We start from the raw sequence: 24,095 nt of genomic DNA on the forward strand, positions 1-24,095 counted from the left end.
GTTAAAAGAAAGTTACCATAACTCCTGTCGACTTTTATGCAAAGATTTAAATATAGGTATCGAGGATTGTTGCTAGATATTCCTGTCGAAGTATTCTCTTTAAATAATGAAAATTAATATATAACTATATATAATTATATGACTAATAAATAAATATTGCGAGTCAACAAATTTCACTCAATCTTACAAATTGTCTTTTGTTGCCTTCGAAAGTCGCAATACTGCAACTTCATTTAATATATTTCGTCATTTGTTTACTTTTCAATTAATTGTTTATCTATTTATTTATTTTGAATTTATTCTCTTATATTTTTTTAAACTCAATTTTTATACGTAATTTAATAATACTTTACAAAATATTGACAATTATTATAATAATATTGTGACATTTGCAGAAAATTAATTGATCAAAGTTTTTTACTTGAATAATAAAGGCGAATATAAAACATTTTTATAATAAACATCTTCAATTCTGTACATTAGTTTAATGCAATCAACTAATCCTAATGAACAAGAAATTGAAAATATTATACATGGGCCCCCACAGTTACCACCTTTATTTAAAGGGCAAAAAGTACAAAGTGTAAGCTAGCAGTTATGATTAAAATATTAAAATTAATTAAAATCCACATCCGCGTATAATATAATTTAATAAACAAATTTGATTTCTTTGATAGGGTCCATATACTATTACTGTAACAGATGATATGGTAGCCCAAAGGGAAAGACAAAATCAAGAATTATATAGAACTTGGCTCCACGAGCAAAGAAGAAGAGAAATGGGGGATGAAGATTATATGGGAGATTTTAAAGATTTGTTAGTGAGAAGGAATTTTATTAAAAAAATTTTTTGCATATTGGCCTTGCAACTTATATATACAACAGCTGTTGTAGCATTTTTTATGTTTGTGTAAGTTGTGTATTATTTTAATATTTTGCTTATTACTCTTGCTTATACTTATAAATTTAATTTTTTGTACTTTTAGACCAGCTGCACGAGAGTTTATGTTAATTAATTGGTATATTTGGTTAATAGCTCTGTACGTACATTTTTTTTCATTTTAGACACAAATAAATTATTTGAATGAAAATTAAATTCTTACATTTTGTTAGAATACTCTTTACGGTCACGTACTGCGCTATAGCATGTTCTGAGTGTGCAAGACGACAAACACCAAATAATTACATCTGTCTTTGTTTACTGGTAAAATTGTATATAGTATAATATCTACATTTATTTATTAATGTACACAATTTCACATACATTCATATTTTTTTTACAGACATTGGCTATGTCGTATCTTGCTGCCTTTGTTTCTGTATTTTATGCTATTGAAGTGGTTCTTATAACGTTAGGCATGACCGCATTTGTAACTATCACAATTAGTTTTATAGCCACATTCACTAAGGTATATGTAATTTGTGTTCAATTATCAAGCAAAATGTTTTATAATAAATTTACTAAAAATGAGTATTTTAATAATTCATTATTGTTCATTCGCAGTTTGATCTAACTATGCGAACAGGATTGATAACTATAATTGGATTAGTTGGAATTGTTGCTCTTTTTGTAATGGTGATGGTAATGATATTTACATACATAAGAACATTGCATATACTAATGGGCATCATAGGAACACTCCTTGTATCAATGGTTAATATTAATTCTCTTTCTATACAATATATTTGATTATTAATCATAAATATATTAAAAGAAATGATTTCTATTCTTTTAGTATTTATTTTTTGACGTACAAACAATAATGGGCGGAAGAAGAATAGAAATAAATCCAGACGAAGTTGTTTATGCAACTACTCAAATTTATGTTGATATCATTTTATTGTATCAATACATTCTTATGTTGGTAGGTTTGTTCCACGATGGATAAATACAGAAAATTTATTGCATTCTGCATTTATATATTTTATCTGTTATTCTATTAAATAAGTAGCGGATTTTGCTATACTATAAAAATGAAATGTTTAAGATATTTCTATATAGTTAATGTGCATATTATTAATAATGTGTGCTTATATTAAAATATATGGATCAATTATGAATCGAAATTATATAGCGTTAAGGAATTTAATGGAAACAGAAAAAGAATTTTGAATAAACCGCTGAAAATCAAATGATACCAAGCATACATCGATTCTATCGATTACTACGTGGATCAACATTATATCGATTGTAATCGATTTCATTAGAGAATCGCTATTTGACCCGATATCATTTCAAGGTGAATTTGTGAAAGGAGTCTGTCGTTGGTCCTCAGTAAAATCAACCGCGAAACACGAACGTTTTAAATTCGAATATCGATCAAGCAAGGAAGAGACATTAGTATAGTAATAAGTAAAGATAAGATTGGGAATATAAAAAAGACGAGTGATTTGTAAAAGAAGAAGAAAAAGGAAAAATGGCAGCCATAGTTCCCGATGCAAAAGATGTTAAAGCTAATGCTTTGAAAGCTTTTGCCCAAGAATTTGGTGCTGAAGCGACAATTTGTGCTTGTGCGCCTGGTCGTGTGAATTTAATTGGCGAACATACGGATTACAATGAAGGATTTGTATTGCCAATGGTAATTTATTGAAAAATACTTTCTTATTAAGTCGTAAATATTATCATAAAACACACACACACACACACAAAAAATAGGCATTGAACTTTGAATTATATTTGTTACACAAGTTACATAATTCTAATCGTCTTGAGTATAACATCTATTCTTTCGTGTCAGCAATATAAATGTTAAACACTGCTCGCGTGAATAACTGTTTGAACAGCTTATCTCATTAAAATGTTTTAACGCGAAAAAAGCTTCAATTCGAAAAAATTACCACCTAAATTTATTATACTTATAAACTTCTCAGTTGTTTCGAAAATAAATTGAAATTTTGTAATTCTCAAAGCAACGTATTGAAAAATAATAGGAATAAAGTTATTTTTGTTTTACATAGATTAGAGCAAATATATTTCAAAAGTGCGGGGATCATGACCTACCGATTTATCACGTTAGATATTTTAATATGAGATTTATTTTCGAAAATAATTATTATTTTACTTATTTTTGACCAATAAAAGTACGGAATTAATTAGAGGAATAATAATAATAAGTTTTTTATCTTATCATTACAACTACTACGATATGTATTTTCTTTCACAAACCAGTTAGAATAATAACGATTCTTACTTTTTTATTTTTTTCTTATTTTCTTAATCTACTTGCTTATTATTTATTTTATATAATATTAATAATGCATTATAAAAGGAATATTGATACTGAATTGTATCAATTACAATTAGTTCTTTGATGTTTTAATTTTTCATTAATATTACTCGTTAGGCGTTACCTATGGTCACAATAATAGCTGGAAGACCAAATAATAGGAAAGAATGTAAGATTATTTCTCTTAATGAAAATATTGGTTCATTACGTCAAGTTGAATTTGATGTTAGTGTTAAAGAAAATATAAAAACAGGAGAACCCAAGTGGGCCAATTATATAAAAGGATGTATTGCATATTTTCCATGTAAGCACAGGTTTTTATCAAATATCATATAACGATATGAAATATAAATATTTTAAGGTTTTTTTATTTTTTTACAAATATATTTGTAGACGATTTGTCAGGTTTTGATGCCGTAATAGTCTCAACGGTACCAGTTGGAGCAGGTTTAAGTAGTTCTGCTGCTCTAGAAGTAGCAACTTATACATTTCTTGAAGTTATGAGCGGTCATAAATTGGAGAAACCTGAAGACAAGGTAATTTCCATATTTGGGCATATTGATATGTATAGCTAATAAGAAAAGAGTTAGATTAAAAATAATAAAATTAAATAAAACAACTTCTATATTCGAATAAAAGTACATAGTTTACAGGCCCTAGCATGCCAACGAATAGAACATGATTTTGCTGGGGTACCATGTGGCGTAATGGATCAATTCATTTCTGTGATGGGAAAGGAAGGTTGCGCACTTCTTTTAGATTGTAAAGATCTTTCAACCAAGCATATACTTATGAAACATATAAATAATTATGTTTTCTTAATTACAAACTCAAATGCACCTCACAAATTAAGTAGTAGTGCTTATTGCAAACGTAGAGATTGTTGTTATGAGGCTGTAAAGAAGCTTAACATAAAGAGCTTAAGAGAAGCGACGCTAGATAGTATTGAAGGTGATTTTATTAACATAGGTCGTTTATAAATATTAACAATAGAAAATTTAAACTAACATTTATTACTCCTATTCTAGTATTAAAATCACAGAATGCTTCTGAGGAGATGTTGAAAAGAGTTCGTCATGTAGTCAGTGAAATTCAAAGAACAATTAATGCTACAGTTGCTCTTGAAAATGGTGATTTCGTGCAGTTTGGTTGTTTAATGAATGAAAGCCATGAATCTTTACGAAATGATTATGAAGTTTCTTCCAAAGAACTTGATATTTTAGTAGCTGCAGCTAGAGAAGTTAATGGTGTGTTAGGAAGTCGTCTAACTGGGGCAGGTTTTGGCGGTTGCACTGTTACTTTATTAGAAAAAAAAGCAATTGATAATGTCATTCAAAACATAAAAGCAAAGTTAGTTATTTTATGTATTAGATTTTTTTAATTAACATAATGTTCAAATATAATATTACATTTATTTGTTAGGTATACTGGAACTCCATCCTTTTATATTGCAATACCAGCTGATGGAGCAAGAGAAATGGATATAAAGTATTAAATGTGAGTGATCAATGTATTATTTAATTTAGAACAGCATTACTCTTTTTATTGTTTTTTAATATTTCTTGACACAATAGACAAAATAAATGTATCATGGAAATTTATTGTCTGTTTATAGAAAAATGAAATTCGGAAAATAAGACATGCAATTATAAACGAACAAGAATCTTTATAAAATAATGCAATAATATCAAATAAAAGGGACAAATAACCCAGTCAAGTCAGCCAAAAAATTGGCAAATAGAAGGAAAAAATCCTGAAGTTTAAAAATTTGGCACAGTTGTTCATATGAGTGTCTTTTACAACATACTGGAGAGGCGGCAAGGTTTCTTTTTTCATTTTTCTTTATTAAATAATTTCGGGAAATATTGAGTTTAGTTAAAAACTGATACTATACAAAATTAAACTAGAGTAAATTCTCTACAAAAGAGGTCTTTTTTTTTTCTTTTTCTTTTTTGTAGTGTTAATACTTTTGGAGATAGAGAGGGAGAAAAAAAATTCGAAAAAATTCAAAAAGGAAATTTATGTGGCTTTATTTATACAATTCGAATCATAAGATACACATATATTACGTTATACATGGTGTTTATTATCTATGTAGATTATATGCGGTATACATTGTGTATCCAAATATCTTTTCATCTAATTGTGATGTAAAAAATTATTTTGTACATAATGTACAAGATGTCAAAGAACACCGGGAAGAACATTTTTCTCCTAAGATCATTTCATTCTGAGTTATTATAGTTACCCGTATTTTTTGTCATATAACTATATTTTTTATTGCATTGCGTAGCTGATTATAAACTATATTCGCATTAGACATATACCAAAGAATTCTTAATATATACCAATTAGTCAGGTATTGTAATATTTAGTAATATTTAGTAATATGGTGTATAATAAAAGATATTGCTACAAACGTTTTGCCAATTTATGCTTGGTAATGCATAATTATTTTTTGTTTTCTATATACACATACGTATACCTATGTAGAATTTGTTCCGTTTTAATCTTTCTCTTTTTTCTTTTTTTTACTGTTAAGGTTATCGTTAGGCTCATCATAAAGGTCACATATACAATCAGTTAGACGTTTTTTTGACAATTTCGGTTATCGATTACGTTTCGTTCAATTTTTTATCAATAAATAAGGATCCTTAGTTATGCAATATATGTATAATTTTACTTACAATTAGAGCAGTGAAAAAAAGTTCAACTGTTTTTGTCCATACTGAAAAGGTTCACATTATATAATTATTAATTATATTAAATAATACATTATTATACATACAAACAGCACAATACTATTATACGGGATTTTTGTTAATCAAACCTTCTATAGACAATCATTTTACATCGGACAGCCATGATGGAAAAATTATATAACGAAAAATAAAAGAATATTATTAATTACATAACAACTTCGGCGGATCATTTTTTCATACGTAAGCAACAGTATAAAATGTGAATCAGGTTAATATAAATATCAAATATAATATAAACGCAGTTGGCATTTTAATTCTAAAGTGCTGACATAATACTGTTACCTGCCAAAAGCGAAAAGAAGGACGGTCTGTGCGTTTAAGGAATCATCAACAATATTCACATTTATTCAATACCTGCTTATAGTTGTCATCGAGATATCGGAATATTCTGAAATATAAGCAAAACAAAATGATTAATAATTGAAATGAAGATAAATCAAATTTTTTAAAAATAAATTAAATATAAATTAAAACATTGTTGATATCGGCTATAATATGCTACAATTTATGCGTTTCACATCGATCGTGTTTATAAATCAAATGTTTATAATCAGAATCATTAAAAGAATATTAAAACTTAACAATATCAAAATAAAGTAAACACTATTATCCAACATAATCAATGCAATATTATAACAACGACTTTAACACAATTTTATATTTTAGTAATAAAATAAGTTATATGAATGCGGGGAAAGATAAGTAAGGGTATTTGCAAACAATTAGCGCAAAGTATTATTATTATCGATATAAATGTACCTTTAAGACAATCATTTAATTCGAGTTCGCTAGAGCTACACTTCAAACTTGAAGGTTTTACTCCTCTAAAGATTTCAATGATGCTAGGCTTTAAATTGTGAAATATCAATGGTTGACCACGTTTTGAGAAATCTTCTATCAAGTTCTTCACCCCCTAAAAATAAAATGATGAAAATAAAAAAGAAAAAAAGATACATTTAATTTGCATCTTCTTGAGGATTAACCTTAGCAGCAGTAAAATCAACAGCTTGAATGTGAGTAGAATCAATAACAACGGGTACTGTTACACCCTGTTTTGTTCCCTGTTTACTAATTACAGCTCGGACGTACTCGACGCTTGGAAAGACGAGACTTCTATCTGGAGTTATGACAAGATATTCGCAGCCGCTTATGCTCTAAAAACACACACACATATATCGAAAATATATAATTTTATATATACTGAAATATTGTTTAAAAAGTGTGAAGAAAAATATGAACTATTCACCGTAGCTTTTTGGACTCGCAAAGATGGTCTGGCCGATGCATAAAGCAAGAATAAAAGATTAACACCTATGCCAATCACTATACCTAATTCTAATCTCACAAAGAGACAGCATAAAAATGTAACAATCGCAGGCACCAAATCGATCTCTAAAAGAAATATAATTTATTGATAATATCAAATTTTTGAACGATAGATGATTATTATTATGATAGATGATTAAAAATGGATGTGATCGCAGGTAATATTTGTATATTAAGATTTAGATTTCACAAGATGCACACACGTACTTTTAGTTCTCCATATTGGCTTGATTACATGGAACTCAACCATAAAGACCACGGCTGCTATGATAACTGCTGCGAGTGCTGCTTTAGGAATATATCGAAGATATGGAGTAAGAAATTGTAATGATACTAAGACGAGAAGACCTGTGTATATTCCACCTAAAGTTGTCTTAACACCAGAGGAATGGTTAACAGCACCTCGACTAAGCCCACCACTGACTGGCATCGATGATACGAAAGAGGAAATTACGTTGCATACACCCAATGCTAACATTTCTTGAGTGGCGTCTATAGGATTGCCATCATCTAAGGAAAAATGTCAGCATTATGTAATACAAAATTAGTATTTCGTATAAACTAACACTATAACTAGAATTATATACAAGTAGCGTATCTGAGTGATCTGTAGAAAGTTTGGAAGTAAGTTCTTGGAACTTGAATAAGCAGAAAATATACGAAGAATATGGAAACGCTCATTTTTGGATTTATAAAGTATAATTGCATAAGAGAGTTACAAACCGCGTTTATTTATTTCTTCGGCTTTGCAAAAAACGTAATAGGATGGACAGTCCATTAAACATAAACACATTGGGTGCAGAACCAATTTCAACACACAATCATCGATGTATTCTTATATCATATGAATTAGCAAGTTTATTTTATAAATTTTTACAATGTCAGTCTAACGTCGACTTGATATGATAAATTTTTCAATCGTTACAAGAAAACTTACTAGCACTCCGAATGTTTTCCCGAAAGTTTCTGCTTGTTTAGATTCTTGGAACTTATGCCAACAATTTATGGAAAATTTGTAAGGGTGAGCACATTCTGTTGACCACCCTTTATAATATTAAAAATAATAAGTTCTTACTGAATACTTTGGCGATGGAGATAGTTTCCAGAAGACTTAATAAAGGTACGACTAGACATCCGGAACCTAATTCAGTGACCATGTCACTGAAGTGATAGGTCTCATTACCGATATTCGATTGGAAAGGTGGCAAATGAAAATCCGGTAAACCTGCTTTTACTTCTCCCGTTAAAATGACTGGTGATGAACCAAGATAAATTTCCAATAGCCAACATATAACAGCACAAATGACAACGATTAAGATATTTCTGGCAGTCGAGATCAACCAAATAAGTTTTCTCAGCGTTAGTTGAATTTTTGTTGGCATCTTAACATTTCGTGTCATTATCGGTAAATCTTTAGCTTTCTGCAGATGGAAATATGATCATGTTGCATGCAAGGCAACTAAGGAATAGATCGATTTAATCATACAAATTTATCATACTAACCCTGAGAAGTAACAAAACGATTATGCATACAATTCCTAATGTAGTGTCCCATGGTTTGGTATCGCTGATCTTTTCAAAGATCATTTGCCAGACTTCTAAAAACTTTCCACCAGATATATTAATTCCTAAGATATCTTTCATTTGACTGGTAGCGATGATGATCGATGCGGCTGAGGTGAAACCAACTGAGACTGGTCCCGAAATAAAATCGAGTAAGAAACCTGTTAAATAGAGAGACCAGAAATATATATTATTTTAGTCTCATTTTATATAAACTGAATGTAAAATTGTTTTCTTTTATCTACCCAATCAAAGTGATTAAATGAAAAGATATATATGGACTTAAGTAACAATTAGCGAGGAAGGATATAGAGTTAGTGCTCATATTCTGCAACCTATTCATTGCATTTGATGTGATCTTTATCACGGATACTATAGCATTTTCTTGAAATCGTTTTGATTTTTAATTGTCTCCGTGATATCACCTAATTGCAATATGCCCATTAGCATGGATATACAGCCAGAAACGAAGGTCAATAAAACAGCAAAGTCTGGTCCTAAGTGAGACTTTTGAAGGGTTTCTCTTGTCAGGATTGCAGCTATCGCTGTTGGTCCTACTGGAACGTCCTTGCAGGAACCTAAGATAGTATATACGAAGCATGCCATAAAAGATGAATAGAGACCATACTGAAACACATGAAAATATTTTTCATTTGGTAACGGTAATTGGTTATGGTAGTTAATAATAATAATAATAATAATAATAATAATAATCTATATACATATACTAATCTCTCATTTTCTTAAAATATGTTGAAAAATATTGAAATGTTCTTGTATTATTATCTCTTTAAATATCATCCATTCGCATTTCTCTTTATATTTGTGGCTATTATTAAAATAAAATAAAAAAAAATAGTCAATAGAACCGTTAAAGGGATCGTTTGAATGATCAATCAATGCGCACTCACTTGTAGAGGTAGACCAGCAACATTGGCATAAGCTATGGCTTGTGGTATGACTGTTAAACCAACAGTGACTCCAGCTACCAAGTCACTCGCTATAAATTCTTTACGATATTTTGGTAACCATGCTAGAATAGGTATCCTTTTGTAAAGCAACTTTTTTTTACACGTTTTTTTTATTCTTCGACACAACCAATTCCTCATCGACGAAAGTAGAAAATTATTGGTACGGTTTACTGAAATTATAAATATACAAAATAGTTTTTATATAAGTACTGTTTATTTTTCAAGTGAAAAATTCTTCTTAGGCGACATGAAAAGAGAGAGGGACAAAGTATTTATAAGAATAAATTCTATTTACTACGCATATTATTTTCGTTCTATAATATATATATATTTCGTTGTACGTAATTTTCGAAAAGTGGACCATTGTTGGATTTCAATTGAGTTTTACTTCTATCGCGTGTGTAGGTCACGCACATTCATTTAATATATTACTGTTTCTTTTTTTTTTTTTTTTTTTCTTTATTTATTTTTATTATATACGTAGATTACATTTCAATAAAATGATTTTGGCGAGTGACATCACCGATCACGAGCATGCGTGACTGTCATGTGATTCCCTTATCATGCATCATGTATTTACATCCTCGCGCACCATTTGTCCTCGCGTCGATGTTTTAGAAAAAATAATGTTTTTCTACAAATACATGATGGAAAATCCAAAAATTTGTTCGACAATTATTTAATCATATTGAAATTGCAAAACATTGCTCGTTAATGAAATTACGTAAAGATTATCTGATCATAACTCTAGTATCCGGTCAGTATCTAATATCTTTCGGGCTATGTGCCAGTCTTATTATACTTATGTTAAATATGTCCCCATAGAAGAAGAAGAATACTCACCATCATCCTTGCTCTCTTTATCGTCTTTGCTAGAAAGATGAACGATGGCCAGTCTAGTTTCAAGGTTATTACTTAGATCAGGATCGTTGTTGTTAAAACCGGTCAGTCTAACTTGTTTGTAATTTTCAAGATCGTACTCTTCTTTGACTGTGTATTTAGCCATTTTGTTCTCTCATCAATTTTGTATATTTGGGAAGGAGGAGAAGGATAGGATAGGATTCGTTAGAAATTTCTTCTCAATAATATCGTTGTCGTTTCCTTGTCCTTTCTTCTTTTTGATACCAAGGTCACGAACGATCGAACCTTAATCAGGTAGAATCCATTCTTCGACTCGATCATAAGTGACGCGATACTGAAAAGTGATTATTAATTTGATCTCAGCTTTAACATTATGATTAATCATCTTATTCTTTTCTTTGTACATTTCTTTGAAAAAACAAACTTCTTTTTTCGTTATGGTTGCTGTCTAATGTATTTTTAACGTTCTGCAAAAATGATATAATGTGGACAAATAATAAAATAATAATATAGATAGAGAAAATATATAATAGAAGATTTTTGGCGCGTGACAGACAGTTCTTTTTTAATTCTCTTTTGTTTACAAATCAATACACGTAACCGGATAATTGTCGATGCATTGTACGCGTGAACTTCACCTACATTCCATCGCAAAGTGGATACTATAAAGCAATTATCTACACTCATTCTTGTGCCATATGTACTTATAACTGTCGGTAATTACATAAAAGCACGATTAATTGCGTTACACTCCAGTCATCGGTATATCGGTATACACCACTGCTGGTGGTTGGTGGTAGTGTTGCGATGCTGGATGAACAAAAAATCTTTATAAAAACGTATGGCTCGCTCGCTCCTTCATTTCCACCTTTTTTCTTTTCATATTTTTGCCACGTTTAAAAGTAGAATTTGACGGTCTCTCTAATTAATCGGCAAATAGGCAAAGATAACGAAAGAGAGAGAGAGAGAGAGAGAGAGAGAGAGAGAGAGAATCACGTCATTTTTTTCTCTTATTTTTATTTTCTTCGCTGAAGAAATCTTTTTTCTTCCTTATTTTATCTTTCTTCAACTTCAAGTATATTACTTTGCTGTCGTAATCACGTTAAAAAAGAAAGCGTGCTCATTATGTTAATTCTAATTTATGAAAATTGTCTATTGTTCAAGAATTCTATTTAGAAAAGAAATAAGAAGAAGAGAGTGAGAGAGAAAGACAAATTTGTTTTGTCTTGAAAACAAAATATAGAAAAGTGATGTAAATGTGTAAATGTGTGTAATTTGATAAGTATTTAGATTTTATTATTTTCTTTGATTCTTTTTTCTTCAGATATATATAAAAAAGACTTGGCGAACTTGAACGTTCGAAGAATGCGAAGAATGAAGTTCTCGGACACTTTAGTAACACAGATGACCAGTCTAGGTTTGCTCGTGCTTCTATAATTCGATATGTACCGTTAGCAACGTGATCGCGAGCGATTAGGATGATGATGAATCGATCGTTCGATGTAAAATTATAAGTATCCTTTGTATACGTGTATATATATCTATAAATATATGCACACTTTTTCTGTAAAACGTTTTCCAATGGATTGACAGTGCGCCACGACATTCTACCTTTCGATTTCCTTTCACATTTTTTCTTACGATCCTGTTATAATATTATATACTAAAAGTGAGGGAACACAAGACGGTTTTTTTTGTATTCTGCGTTTGACGTCAAAGATCTTTGTCAAAGATTAATCCTAGTTCATATACATATAAATAGTAATGAACTTTCTTTTAATTGTTATTTTTTATTTAACATTATTTGACAATTTGAATTTTCTTCCCTTTTTAGGGGAATGATTTATTCGTATACGATACTACTGCTAACGTTATTATGCAATGCATCGAGACTTTTTTATCCTACAAGAGGCCCCACCGTTTCGACTACGAATATTACGATCACGAACGAAAAATGACGCGCGTTCAAGTTGGATCGATCTTCGAAAAAATGCATATCTACATCATATCTGTAATGTTATTTCCAAATGAAATAATAGATCAAAATGATTATATAAAATTATATCCGGTTATTGTAAAAAACGAAGGTATATAATGATGTTATTTAAAAAAATACAGAAAAATATGGAAGAAGAAGAAGAAGAAGAAGAAGAAGAAGAATAAAAGAAGAATAGGATATGAAAAAGACCAACTATTTGATCATAATACGAAAGAGAAAGCTTATATTTTGAAATAACGAATAAAATTATCTCGTATAACTAGTGTAACCAGTACGATCGTCGTTGTCTTATTATCACCGAGTGATTCAACAACTATTATTCCCTCAAATATTCTTCTTATTTTCTTATATTTTATATTAACAAATGTATATCAAAGTTGTAGATATTTTTTGGTTAAAGTTAGAAAAGATGATTGGTTACTTTTTTTTTTCGCAAATGCACAACCACGTGCATTATCCCATTGCCGCGGAATCCATTTACTGATAATCTTGAAATTTCATAAAATCATAATTTTGCGACAAAAATTGTTTCCACTGTGCGAGTTTTAACTCGAGAGTTTTTTTTCTTTTTTTTTTTTTTTCATTTTTTTTTTCTACAAAATCCAAAATAATGGTGATATTGGAGGTGATGATAGTAGATTCTTATAACGAATTGGTTAACTTAATTATAAATGAAAATAATAAAAGAAGGAAAAATATAATCACTCAAGAATTCTATCCTTTCGTTTCGCAGAATCCATTCACAAGACTTTACCCGAGGAGAGTCCTTGGAAAAAGTGATAATCAATCGGATGATATACACTCGTAAAGTTCCTTCTTTCATTCTTTTGCGATAATAAATAAAACAATAGTTATGGTTATGGTTATGGTAGTAAAATAATACTTATATATAATGTATATAGACTGAGAGAAAATTTGGTCTTTCTCAATGACACCTTTCGATGCCTATGTAATAAATCAATGAAATTTATTGTATCGGTCAAGGTTTCGTATATTATATGACAATATATTGTCATATTTCTCGCGAAAAGAAATGAATTTTCAAAGCAAATTGCTTAGAAAAAGAATTTGTTATTATTAGTTGGCAGACTTTGTCTGACTAAGAAAAAACTGATCGAAAGGGAACATTAGTACGTAATCGAAAGTGGCCAGGCACTTTTAAATGATTTAACCTTTTTTACTCGATCTTTAAAATCAACCTAGTTCAATAGCCCACCCTAATATATATGAGGAATATATTCATTTTAATAACGCAAATGGAGAATAAAAAGTAAAATTCTTACTGACTGGATTAAAAGTATATTTTTTCAAAATTCATTTACACGCTTAACAAGTAAAATGTGATAATAACAATGAGAAGAAGAAAAATGAAACGTCATTAAATTGAATTTCTTTTTTATCTATTTTTCTCTCTAACAATAAGTTAATGTAGGATATTTCCAATGAAAAAAAAAGCATTTTTTTGGATGCGTTCGTCAAATTAAACGATCGCATTCGTGTGCTATTCGTTCAGTCGTGGCACGTATATGTAAGTGCATAAGAAGAAAGTTTATTAGAAGGCCTATAATTCTACATAAAGCCGGATAATGCTTTCCCCGTACGAGTTAAATGTCTAAAACGGGGGTCTACTCTTGTTAACGCGCGCGTGCATTCTTTTTTCTTTTATTCCAACGAATCTATTAGCAAATAATATTTCAACCTACATCAAATTTTCTTTTAAAGGCTGTCAAAACTCGCGTTTAATCGCTCTTTTTACTTTTTACTTCTTAAGGGTTATGCACCGAGTAATACTTCATTATAACACAAAAATATACAAGTCCACTGTAGCGATAATACAAAATTATACTAACAATGCAAGAACGAAGGACGCGATAACGCACGTTTACCGGATTATTACAGACGAATTTCATCTCTTTTTTTTTTTTCTTTTTTTTTTTTTTTTACCAAAATGTATCAAACATTACACGTGGTGGTAAATTGTTTAAGCGACGTTCTAATAAATTTAAATATTTATAACTAATAGATGTCACGTGTGTGTTAGGCATGCTATCGTTCATTGTACTCGCATGCGCGCGTTCTTACATTTACACGCATACGGATTTTTTCTTTATTAAGTTTAACATAATCGCTACACAGAATTCCCGAGAGTATTTGCCAATGAGCTTATTTATTATTCTTATTTCCAAACAGATCGTATTTTAGCACGTAAATGCACCAAAAGAGAAAATAAGAAGAAGGAAGAAAAAAGGAAATAAAAAAGATTCGTAAGTAATGCTAATGTACACATCATTTCTTGAAAGCTTACCGTTATAGCTCTCTCGTTCGCTCACGTTGACATCATTTTCATTCGACACTTTGATATATCGACATACGGTTTTCGAACGTTCGAGATTTTGTTTTCTTCCTTCGGACGTTGTAAATGACAAAATGATTAAAAAAAAAAAATATATATATATATATACGTACGCACAACCACCCCCCCACCCCCACACACACAAGATGGAACGAAATTTGACGATAATAGATAAAGTCAGTTTACTCTCGTTTGTTTTGTTTCTCCTTCGCGATGAAGAGGAGATACTTATTTATCGTTAGATAGAGAAAGAAAGAGGAACTGAACGGTAAACGGTAAACGGTTCCCTGTAGACTGATCGCGAACGTCAAAAGTCCGCTCACTTCTCGTAAGAAGCAAGTTAGTTACTCCGTAAAGCACGCGCGAATGGGCCTCTCTTCCTTTCGTGTGGGAGTCAAAGTTGGCGGCTCACCTGCACGCGATCACCTGGAAGCAATAGCCATTTGGTTGGTCCGTATAATGTTTCGTGTCCCCCTCCCTACTAACAACTCTCCCTTCGTTTTCTTCTGGCATCCTGTACCTATGTGTACAGTAAAGTATATTAATAATATTCAGTAATAATAAGAATTATTATACTGTTGTTCTCAATTATTTCTTTGATTTAGTCATTGTGTATGTTTTTTCGATCTTCATTTATATAAAGATATATTATATTGTAATAAGTATGAGGATAAATTAGTAGAAAAAAAACTAAAGGAAAATATCATAATGTAAATGCAACGTTCTTATATATTTAATTAAGGATAAATTAGTAATAACTATGGGGGAAAAATGATTGTATGAGAGAGTACAAAACTTGAACATATTAAAATTCGATTACTATAATTATACAACGAAGTAAGAGAAATATTGACGCATATTGTGGACGGTTAATTTAAAGAAATAACTAACATTAACTAATATACGCAGTAAGCTCAAACATAAGACATAATGAATTTGACAAACAGATTTTGTCGTCCTTTTAATATTTACGAGAACGTCACCCAGTGATAAGATAACGATACACATGTTACGCATACATTTATACATTGTAATTACAATTAAAGAATATTTCTTTTCGGATCGTAGACAAGCAAAATGAGATATGGTATCATTAATGTATCTCACTGTACATATATTCCCTTTTTCTTCTGCACTTCTACAATTATCCTTAACTTGTGGTATCTCAACTATATATTCGGTCACGTGTGTTAAATTAGAGAGCGTTTGCTATTGGCAACGACAGTTTGCACGGCTTTTCTTTTCGTGTTATCGATGCATTTATCGATGCATTTATCGATGCATTTATCGATGCATGTATCGACTACGTTTCACAGGAGATCGCAGGTTCTTTTTTTTATTCGTTCTTGTTAAATAAAAAAAAGAACAAATAATTGTGTGTGTATGTGGCACGTGTGGCACGTGTGAAACGTTGAAACGATGAAACGATGAAATGGCATGCATGCAGTTTTAATGTAAAAAAATGTATACAAAATGAATCAACATTGACATCGTTTTGAATTATCCCCAGACAAATATTATTTTTGTATTCGTTATTATTTCATTGATCACGTTGGCAAATAAAGTTGCATAGTCCTATAGGAAGATTATACGTGTTACGATTATACGAAGGAAAAACAAGGCAGTTTCAAATGGATTAGTATGCGTATTGGCAAGGAACGAAAGGTGCGCAGTTCTTAGTCTAGCATACGGAATGTATAGTGCTCATTTTAAAACCAAAACCAGTTGGCCCTTCGATAAAAGAAAAAAAAAAAAAAACGCTCGGCTCGGTTCCCGCTGTTTAACACGCATAAGAACAGAACATTATGCGAGCATACCAAAATAATCTTTTAACCAAAAAATCAATTTATATATTGGCGAACAATTGGAACATCCTTGATGATTGTTGAAATGATGAGTAATGTTCATCAATTTGATATTACGAAATAATTAAAAGAATAAGCTCTTGAACGATTCTTCGTTCTATTCATGCGTTCGTTCGACAGTGGAAACAGAGACAGATGCAAAAGGATCTTTTTTTCTCTCTTTTTTTTTTCCTGGCGTCACTTCAATTGTTATCTTACGTTAACTTCCGGTTCCGTTACATCATACGACCGATCGCTTACGAGTGGCACATTACGAATGGAATTCGCGCAAATTGCGATCTTTACAATTTTTCTATTTGCCGATGATATACGATCGCCACAATCGAAGCAAATTTTTGTTGGAAAAATATTGCTGATTTGACGTTTACGCAAACGCTATTTAACGATTTCCTTGAATTTCGATGCTGATCGATGCTGATCGAATTAGCGTGAAATTAATGATTTTCATGCTACTACGTAAGAATATTTATGACAATAGGACCTTCTTTTTCTTTCATTTTTATCTCTTTTTTTTTCCCTTTCGGTTTAAAATCAAGAAAAGTTCATTTATTATAAATGCGTAATATTATTGCGAAAACCACGATTAAGGATAAAGTCAAATCTGACATTTTATATTTTTCAACGAAAAATATCAATTTCTATGGAAAAGAGAAAAGCCAAGTTTATAACTAATTGGAATTTTACCGACAAAAGTATATGTAATAACAGGAAAAATTAGACGATATCTGCCATTCATTGGGAAGTACTGTACAAAATTATCCGTTAATAATTCTATAGATATTATACTACAATTTCCTCTCGACTGTTCTCACTTTCCCTCGCAATTAGGATAATAGAAGAAAAAAATCATGCTATTTTGAATTACGGCACATAATTGCAATTGAGATGTCGTTAGAATTAATTAAGCTTCTGTTGAAATTGACTTTCAAAACATATTTTATGATTTTTAGATTAAAACTCAAAGTTAATTATCAAAGTGATAGTTTGGGAAAAAAAGAAAAAGAGTAGAAATAATTTGTTATGAAAAATTGTAGAAAAATAATTGAGGAAATGACTCGAAGACAAGTATTTCGGACGTAGTGACGAGGTGGCCGAGTGGTTAAGGCGTTGGACTGCTAATCCAATGTGCTCTGCACGCGTGGGTTCGAATCCCATCCTCGTCGATACGCTTTTTGTTTTCTTATTCTAACATTTCGCTTAAACCATACAACATTATCATATATTATATAATGATGATCATCATCAAAATGTGTGTCCTTTGTTTAACTTATAGTGTCGGTCAATTGTGTCAATTTAAAATCATTTTTCCTGATTTACAAAATTTCGGAAAGACTATTTCTCTCTCAAGAGAGATGTGTTGTATGTCATAAATATTCTTACGAAAGAGAGAGAATCTTGCGTTGTTATTTTATCAACGTATGGTAATTCGTAGATAAGGGTAGAGTGAGAGAGAGAGAGAGGCATCTATTTTACCTTTTATTTAGAGATACACGCGCGAGCGAATAAGGTAGGAATCTTTTTATACAGTATTTATCGACATAAGTTTCCGATGAACAAAATCGAGATGAATCGAGATGGATCGTGATGAGGGGGGGGGGTAGTTACGTCAGGATTACGTAATGTTAGTAACATTTTTTTTAATATTTTATATGCTCCATTTTATCCGATAGATTTTTCTTTAACTTTATGCTAATTTTCATTTATTTATAAGACAAAATAAAGCAAATATCTACTCGTAATGTCTCAATGAAACGTATATTCTTAACGAAGATCCACATGAGTATACGTTACGTAGAGCTGATTATGCAACTTTGGAATGTGCTTTCTGCCTTTCCGGTTGTAATTTTTTCTTCTCATGGTAGTTTCACACGAAAGTAGTATTCTTTATGTACAAAGAGGAAAGAAGAGAAATGACGTTAGTCGACGACCTTAGTTTTCTCATCCTTAATCTGGGAAAATATAAGGAAGGTTGAAACATGCAAGGAGGTATAAATAAAAGGAACATAACGTGGGAATAATTAAATATTATTAGTTAAACGGACTTTCCGCATTTAATTTCTTTGTATAACGTTATATGATCCGTCGCTTCAATTTTAATATACGTATGTAATGATGGCAATAATTTAATATGAAATTCAAAAAAATGAGCAATGAATTGATTAATACATCTAATCTAATGCATGTAATGTAATGTTATATCTATATCTCTCCCTATGCATACAGTAATTGAGCAGACAATGTCATTGATAAAACTAGTTCATACTCTGTCTTATCGACGGAATAAACTCTTTTCTATGAATGTTACAAAAATTTGGTTGATACGTTCGCTAGAAATCCAGTAGTGCCGACAGTTTCACGCTATGTCGTTTCTTCGAGAAAACGTTGATGAAAGAACGCCATTGTTAACGTCAAGTAAGTTACTTCAATTATCCTATATAGTGTATATATATGTATGAGTTCTTGAGCGTGCAGGTGTATAGATAGTAAATACTTTAGATAAAATACAAACTTCCTCTTATTCAAACATTTCACTGATGTCTGGTAGAAAATATGATATACAATCACGAAAGACTATTAATTACAATTATTTACGGTAATTTTTTCTTCAAAAATAATCACTCGACGCGACACGTAAATATTTTCTCTTTCGTTTATTCCATATCCATATCCGATAATTAATAATCGAAATGAATCATCTAGAGCATAATTTATACTTCACAAAGTGAAGTATATTTTTCTATTAAGTTGTCTTATTAAATATTTTTTCATTTTTCTCCTTGTTCTCTCTCTCTCTCTCTCTCTCTTTTACATCTTTCTCGACGAGAGATAAGAAATTTCATCTCGCTTGTATAAATACTATAAAAAAGAAATCTTTTTTACTGATTATGAGACTTAAGCGAGAGCTGGTCAATGAGCTTTAATCTCTTTTATGTTCGGTATGTTTTTACAATCATATTGCGGTGTAAAGAAGATATAATTGACTTGCGTCAATTTATAACACGAATTTTACAAGCTTGGATGATTGTGAAGATTTGATGACCTATTAACAAACACTCGACATTTACTAGGATTTCCAAATGAATTCTTATAATGATATAGGTACTTTTACGTCTTGACAATTGAAAATTAGTATATTTCAATTTATTCTTTTTTTTCTTCAGCAACAGATACCTTGTTTTTCTAATTTTTCGTTTTCACGAGAGAGAAGAAAATATAAAATATTCGAATTTTGTATTATACTTAGTTATCACAAACTTGACAAATTATAACTTCGCACAAAAGCAGTCGTGGCCGAGTGGTTAAGGCGTCTGACTAGAAATCAGATTCCCTCTGGGAGCGTAGGTTCGAGTCCTACCGACTGCGGGCGCGTTGATAAGTGATTTTTTTTTGTTTAATTTAATTAATTTCGCTTTATTTCGCACCATAACATATTCAAGATTTTATTCGTATCGTTTAAAATGAATCCATATCTAAATAAAGTTTGGATCTAGCATGAAATCCCGTTGTGTTTAGTATTTTTAAAGTAAACGATAAATGTGTTCTCTTGATACGATATCCATGTTGTCATATTGTAAAATATTTAGTAGTCGTACACTTGAATAGTATTATCTGATAAATGACGAATAATCGTACATCAATCGCGTGTTATCTCATTTGAAATCCAATCTAAATAGCTCTCGCATCAGCAAAGAAAGGTTATTGCTAGCTCATATGTCTCTAATCGTTTAGCATGGTTCAGTCTTTTCATGTTGCTCGTAAAAACAACATTGGCTTATTAATAATTAACTTTTGTTTGACCGAAGTCTTTTTATTTTTAATTTGATATCACAAAAACTCGAAGAATTTGTTGTGCAGTGATGTTTTAATCGATTAGTCGCAAAGATATGATTCTGTGTACGTTGATATATGCATATAGAAAATAATTGTTAAAATTGTGTGTTTGGGTTTTGTAATTTTTCTCAGCGAACAAACGAACAAATGAAGAATGATTATTTTACCTTTGCCCTACAGCGAGAAGTATATTTTCTACCACTCGAGGTTGTAACATCAAGGAAATCCTTGTTCGAAGAATACCGATTTTAAATTGGCTAAGACTTTATAGCTTGGGAAAATGCTTGCAAGATATTTTGGCGGGATTTACAGTCGGATTGACAGTTATACCGCAAGGTATAGCTTATGCAACAGTCGCTGGTCTTCCACCTCAGGTAAGTTTAATATATTATTAATTATTATTTAATATATCTTGTATTATATCTAAAACAATGAAATTTGTTTGAATTTTGCAAATTACAGTATGGGTTGTATAGCAGTTTCATGGGATGTTTCGTGTATTTGGTGTTTGGTAGTACAAAAGAAGTAACCGTAGGTCCTACGGCCATAATGGCGTTACTTTCTCAACATCACGTCGTGAAATTAGGAGAAGATATTGCTGTAAGGAATATATAAATACATATAAATACATATAAATACATATTTCGATTAATTTGTTTTTTTTTTTATTGATATGCGAAATTTCATAAATATTATTATCCCTTTTGCAGGTTCTTATATGCTTCTTATCAGGATGCGTAATAACAGCAATGGGAATATTTCAGTTGGGTTTCCTTGTCGATTTTATAAGCATGCCAGTGATCAGTGGCTTTTCTAATGCCGCAGCAATTATCATAGCAGCTTCGCAATTAGGCAAACTCCTTGGTATAGAAGGTAGAAGCGATTCCTTCGTAGACTCGATCGGTCAAATAATCGATCGCTATGATCGCATAACATTGTGGGATACGCTTCTTGGAGTGGTAACGATAATATTGTTAGTTTGTTTAAAGGTTAGTCTCACATTGCAATATTAGCATCAATTTCAATGACATCAAATTGGGAAGAAAAAAAAGAAAACAAGGTTTTCAAAGTTCGAGTTCCAAGATAATAAGATTTATATCTTATCGATACATTATATTTTATCTAATCATGATAATTATTTAAAAAAACGTTTGTGACTCGTCTAATCTTAAATAACGAAACAATTTTTCGATTAATTCAGAATTTGCCTGGCAAAAAAAAGGGAACTACATTCGAAAAAATGATGTGGCTAGCCTGTTTGGCTAGAAATGCGGTGGTCGTAGTTATGGGTACAGTCTTGGCTTTTGTCTTATCTTTATACGACCTTAAACCTTTCAAGATTACTGGAAAAATTACGGAAGGTCTACCACCTTTGAGACCACCGCCATTTTCTCTAGACGCTGGCAACAAGACTTATTATTTTCCCGAATTGATCGAAGAACTTGGTGGTAGTATCGTATCGATACCAGCTATCGCCATTTTGGAAAGTGTTGCTATTGCCAAGGCTTTCGGTACGTTTTACACAATGATTATAGCTATTATTTCAATTTAAGAAAAAGAAAGTGCTTTTGAATTGAACTTGTGCACTTCTCTAGTGGTCTTATAAATACTCGATGAAGATATACCTAAGGAGAAAAAAGTAGATCAAAAGCAGGCAATAATGCAAACTATCGCTCTAACTGCTCGCTATCATATATACGTTATTTATCTTTAAAAAGCATTAATAATCGAAGGAAAGGTAGGAACGTACGTTCTTGACACGATTGTATTATCTAAAATAAAATCGATCGAAAGATTTGCATACGATTTGCTTAGATTTGATAAGATATGCTTGCGATTGCAACTAACTCTCTAACTCTATTCATATATATATATATATTAGTTAATATATTAGTTAATATACGAATTGTCGTCTGTGTTTCCTTCGAATTCTAGCCAAAGGAAAGACTTTGGATGCAACGCAAGAAATGTTAGCGGTTGGACTGTGCAATGTTATTGGAAGTTTCGTTAGATCAATGCCAACGACCGGTAGTTTCACCAGAACCGCGGTGAACAACGCATCCGGCGTTAAAACTCCAATGGGTGGCATAATAACCGGTCTCCTCGTCTTACTAGCGTGTGGTCTTTTAACGTCGACTTTTAAGTTCATCCCGAAAGCCACTCTAGCTGCCGTAATAATCATTGCTATGTATTACATGTTCGAAGTGGACGTATTTTCTACTCTTTGGCGCACGAAAAGTAAGTATTCTCTTCTTACCTGTTGCGCATTTAACAACACATCGCGGATAATATATATTAGTTTGTTTGTCGTGTTCTTTCACAGGAATTGATATCGTACCCTTGATGGTTACTCTGATATGTTGTTTGGCTTTAAGTTTGGAATATGGTATGATCGCTGGTATCGCGATTAATCTTATTCACCTACTTTATTTTACGGCCAGACCTGGCCTATTGATCGAAGAACGCGTCGTCGACAACGATATAACCGTGCTTTTCGTCATACCCAAACAATCCTTGAGCTTTCCAGCTGCGGAATACTTGAGAGAACAAGTGATGGAATGGTAAGCAGATGAGATCGATTCGAATCAAAAATGTTCACAATATTGATTAATGTTTTCATATCGCTCCTTATATTTATCTAGGTGCGACAGATGTACCGAAAATGTACCGGTAATAATAGATGGCTGCAACGTTTTGAGAATCGACTCGACGGTAGCTAAAAATCTCGCTCTACTTCATATCGATTTGGAAGCCAGACGACAAAAGCTCATCTTTTGGAATTGGTCGGAAAAATTACAAAATATTTTGACCAATTACGATTCCTCTCTGTCGCTATCGTTTAACAATTGTGGAAGTATACCTCAGATATTTATGAATAGTTCGGTCTGAAGCGAAATAACTTCTGAAAATAATATCGATTTGTTCATCAAATTTATTTATCGAAGACACTTATAATTAGTTACAAGTCGACAATTAATTATATACCAATCGAATGATAAAAATGGCATATTTAGAAAGAAATGAATTCCCCACGATACGTTATCATTGTATGATCTTATCGAACTTGTGATTACAAATTAATCAACGATTTTATCGATCTAAGTATTATATATTTTAATGAATCGATGCAATTTAGGACCATTTCAAATTGATCCGACGAATTGACTTATTTATTTATTATCAATGATTTTGTTAAGATTTCAGTTAACGATTAGGAAAAATGAGCGAACGTTCGTAATAAATTGATATAAAGCGCAAGCGCTCGTTTGTACGGTGAAAATTTAAACGCGTGCGCGCATCTCGCATAGGAGAACCAATCAACGTAGACGATTAAGTA

The 24,095-nt window shown here is 31.2% G+C and overlaps 4 protein-coding genes, 1 long non-coding RNA gene and 2 other non-coding genes across 9 annotated transcripts; 5 read left to right on the plus strand and 2 right to left on the minus strand.

Annotated features, from left to right (window-relative positions):
• The first annotated feature begins 338 nt into the window (after nucleotides 1–338).
• LOC122526119 (protein lifeguard 3-like) lies at nucleotides 339–2,133 on the plus strand. The gene is made up of 7 exons (XM_043649304.1): nucleotides 339–583; nucleotides 678–910; nucleotides 987–1,040; nucleotides 1,114–1,204; nucleotides 1,284–1,409; nucleotides 1,505–1,654; nucleotides 1,737–2,133. Exons 1-7 carry the CDS (start codon nucleotides 488–490, stop codon nucleotides 1,887–1,889), a joined length of 903 nt encoding a protein of 300 aa, XP_043505239.1. The 5' UTR covers nucleotides 339–487; the 3' UTR covers nucleotides 1,890–2,133.
• Nucleotides 2,134–2,415: 282 nt separating this feature from the next.
• LOC122526118 (galactokinase-like) lies at nucleotides 2,416–5,152 on the plus strand. 2 transcript variants are annotated; one of them, XM_043649302.1, is made up of 7 exons: nucleotides 2,416–2,579; nucleotides 3,345–3,531; nucleotides 3,621–3,763; nucleotides 3,881–4,178; nucleotides 4,256–4,577; nucleotides 4,650–4,724; nucleotides 4,843–5,152. In XM_043649302.1, exons 1-6 carry the CDS (start codon nucleotides 2,418–2,420, stop codon nucleotides 4,720–4,722), a joined length of 1,185 nt encoding a protein of 394 aa, XP_043505237.1. In that variant the 5' UTR covers nucleotides 2,416–2,417; the 3' UTR covers nucleotides 4,723–4,724; nucleotides 4,843–5,152. The 2 variants fall into 2 exon arrangements, with proteins under 2 accessions (XP_043505237.1, XP_043505238.1); XM_043649303.1 differs by lacking the exon at nucleotides 2,416–2,579 and adding an exon at nucleotides 2,910–3,012.
• Nucleotides 5,153–5,648: 496 nt separating this feature from the next.
• LOC122526121 lies at nucleotides 5,649–6,168 on the minus strand. The gene is made up of 2 exons (XR_006305955.1): nucleotides 6,058–6,168; nucleotides 5,649–5,955 (listed from the first exon to the last, which is right to left on the minus strand). It is a non-coding gene; the product is annotated as an uncharacterized LOC122526121 (long non-coding RNA).
• Nucleotides 6,169–6,336: 168 nt separating this feature from the next.
• On the minus strand, nucleotides 6,337–11,138 carry LOC122525954 (sodium-independent sulfate anion transporter-like). Its single transcript, XM_043648995.1, has 10 exons — nucleotides 10,693–11,138; nucleotides 9,790–10,019; nucleotides 9,304–9,505; nucleotides 8,819–9,039; nucleotides 8,391–8,736; nucleotides 7,523–7,825; nucleotides 7,236–7,381; nucleotides 6,973–7,143; nucleotides 6,749–6,902; nucleotides 6,337–6,377 (listed from the first exon to the last, which is right to left on the minus strand). The coding sequence occupies exons 1-10, from the start codon at nucleotides 10,853–10,855 to the stop codon at nucleotides 6,337–6,339; spliced, it is 1,977 nt and encodes a 658-aa protein (XP_043504930.1). The 5' UTR covers nucleotides 10,856–11,138.
• Nucleotides 11,139–18,008: 6,870 nt separating this feature from the next.
• On the plus strand, nucleotides 18,009–18,090 carry Trnas-gcu. Its single transcript has one exon. It is a non-coding gene; the product is annotated as a tRNA-Ser (tRNA).
• A 778-nt stretch (nucleotides 18,091–18,868) lies between these two features.
• On the plus strand, nucleotides 18,869–24,016 carry LOC122524215 (sodium-independent sulfate anion transporter-like). 2 transcript variants are annotated; one of them, XM_043646365.1, is made up of 9 exons: nucleotides 18,869–18,913; nucleotides 19,259–19,339; nucleotides 20,939–21,132; nucleotides 21,221–21,358; nucleotides 21,469–21,747; nucleotides 21,960–22,269; nucleotides 22,694–22,996; nucleotides 23,082–23,319; nucleotides 23,401–24,016. In XM_043646365.1, exons 2-9 carry the CDS (start codon nucleotides 19,288–19,290, stop codon nucleotides 23,645–23,647), a joined length of 1,761 nt encoding a protein of 586 aa, XP_043502300.1. In that variant the 5' UTR covers nucleotides 18,869–18,913; nucleotides 19,259–19,287; the 3' UTR covers nucleotides 23,648–24,016. The 2 variants fall into 2 exon arrangements, with proteins under 2 accessions (XP_043502300.1, XP_043502293.1); XM_043646358.1 differs by lacking the exon at nucleotides 18,869–18,913 and adding an exon at nucleotides 18,969–19,029.
• On the plus strand, nucleotides 20,209–20,290 carry Trnas-aga. The gene has a single exon. It is a non-coding gene; the product is annotated as a tRNA-Ser (tRNA).
• Nucleotides 24,017–24,095: the final 79 nt, after the last annotated feature.

The sequence above is a fragment of the Polistes fuscatus genome, unplaced genomic scaffold (genome assembly GCF_010416935.1).
Source record: "Polistes fuscatus isolate 324 unplaced genomic scaffold, CU_Pfus_HIC Scaffold10, whole genome shotgun sequence".
NCBI lineage: Eukaryota > Metazoa > Arthropoda > Insecta > Hymenoptera > Vespidae > Polistes > Polistes fuscatus.

What these genes read in the sequence shown, in the direction of transcription:
- LOC122526119 (XM_043649304.1), top strand. Translation starts at nt 488, where the DNA reads ATGCAATCAACTAATCCTAATGAACAAGAAATTGAAAATATTATACAT. An exon ending in GTAGCATTTTTTATGTTTGT is followed by an intron (nt 911 to 986) that starts GTAAGTTGTGTA and finishes TTGTACTTTTAG; the next exon opens with ACCAGCTGCACGAGAGTTTA. An exon ending in TATATTTGGTTAATAGCTCT is followed by an intron (nt 1,041 to 1,113) that starts GTACGTACATTT and finishes ACATTTTGTTAG; the next exon opens with AATACTCTTTACGGTCACGT.
- LOC122526118 (XM_043649302.1), top strand. Translation starts at nt 2,418, where the DNA reads ATGGCAGCCATAGTTCCCGATGCAAAAGATGTTAAAGCTAATGCTTTG. An exon ending in AAGGATTTGTATTGCCAATG is followed by an intron (nt 2,580 to 3,344) that starts GTAATTTATTGA and finishes ATTACTCGTTAG; the next exon opens with GCGTTACCTATGGTCACAAT. An exon ending in ATGTATTGCATATTTTCCAT is followed by an intron (nt 3,532 to 3,620) that starts GTAAGCACAGGT and finishes ATATATTTGTAG; the next exon opens with ACGATTTGTCAGGTTTTGAT.
- LOC122525954 (XM_043648995.1), bottom strand. Translation starts at nt 10,855, where the DNA reads ATGGCTAAATACACAGTCAAAGAAGAGTACGATCTTGAAAATTACAAA. An exon ending in GCCAATATGGAGAACTAAAA is followed by an intron (nt 7,382 to 7,522) that starts GTACGTGTGTGC and finishes TATTTCTTTTAG; the next exon opens with AGATCGATTTGGTGCCTGCG. An exon ending in ATTAAATGATTGTCTTAAAG is followed by an intron (nt 6,378 to 6,748) that starts GTACATTTATAT and finishes CTTATATTTCAG; the next exon opens with AATATTCCGATATCTCGATG.
- LOC122524215 (XM_043646365.1), top strand. Translation starts at nt 19,288, where the DNA reads ATGTCGTTTCTTCGAGAAAACGTTGATGAAAGAACGCCATTGTTAACG. An exon ending in TGCTATTGCCAAGGCTTTCG is followed by an intron (nt 22,270 to 22,693) that starts GTACGTTTTACA and finishes TTCGAATTCTAG; the next exon opens with CCAAAGGAAAGACTTTGGAT. An exon ending in AGAGAACAAGTGATGGAATG is followed by an intron (nt 23,320 to 23,400) that starts GTAAGCAGATGA and finishes ATATTTATCTAG; the next exon opens with GTGCGACAGATGTACCGAAA.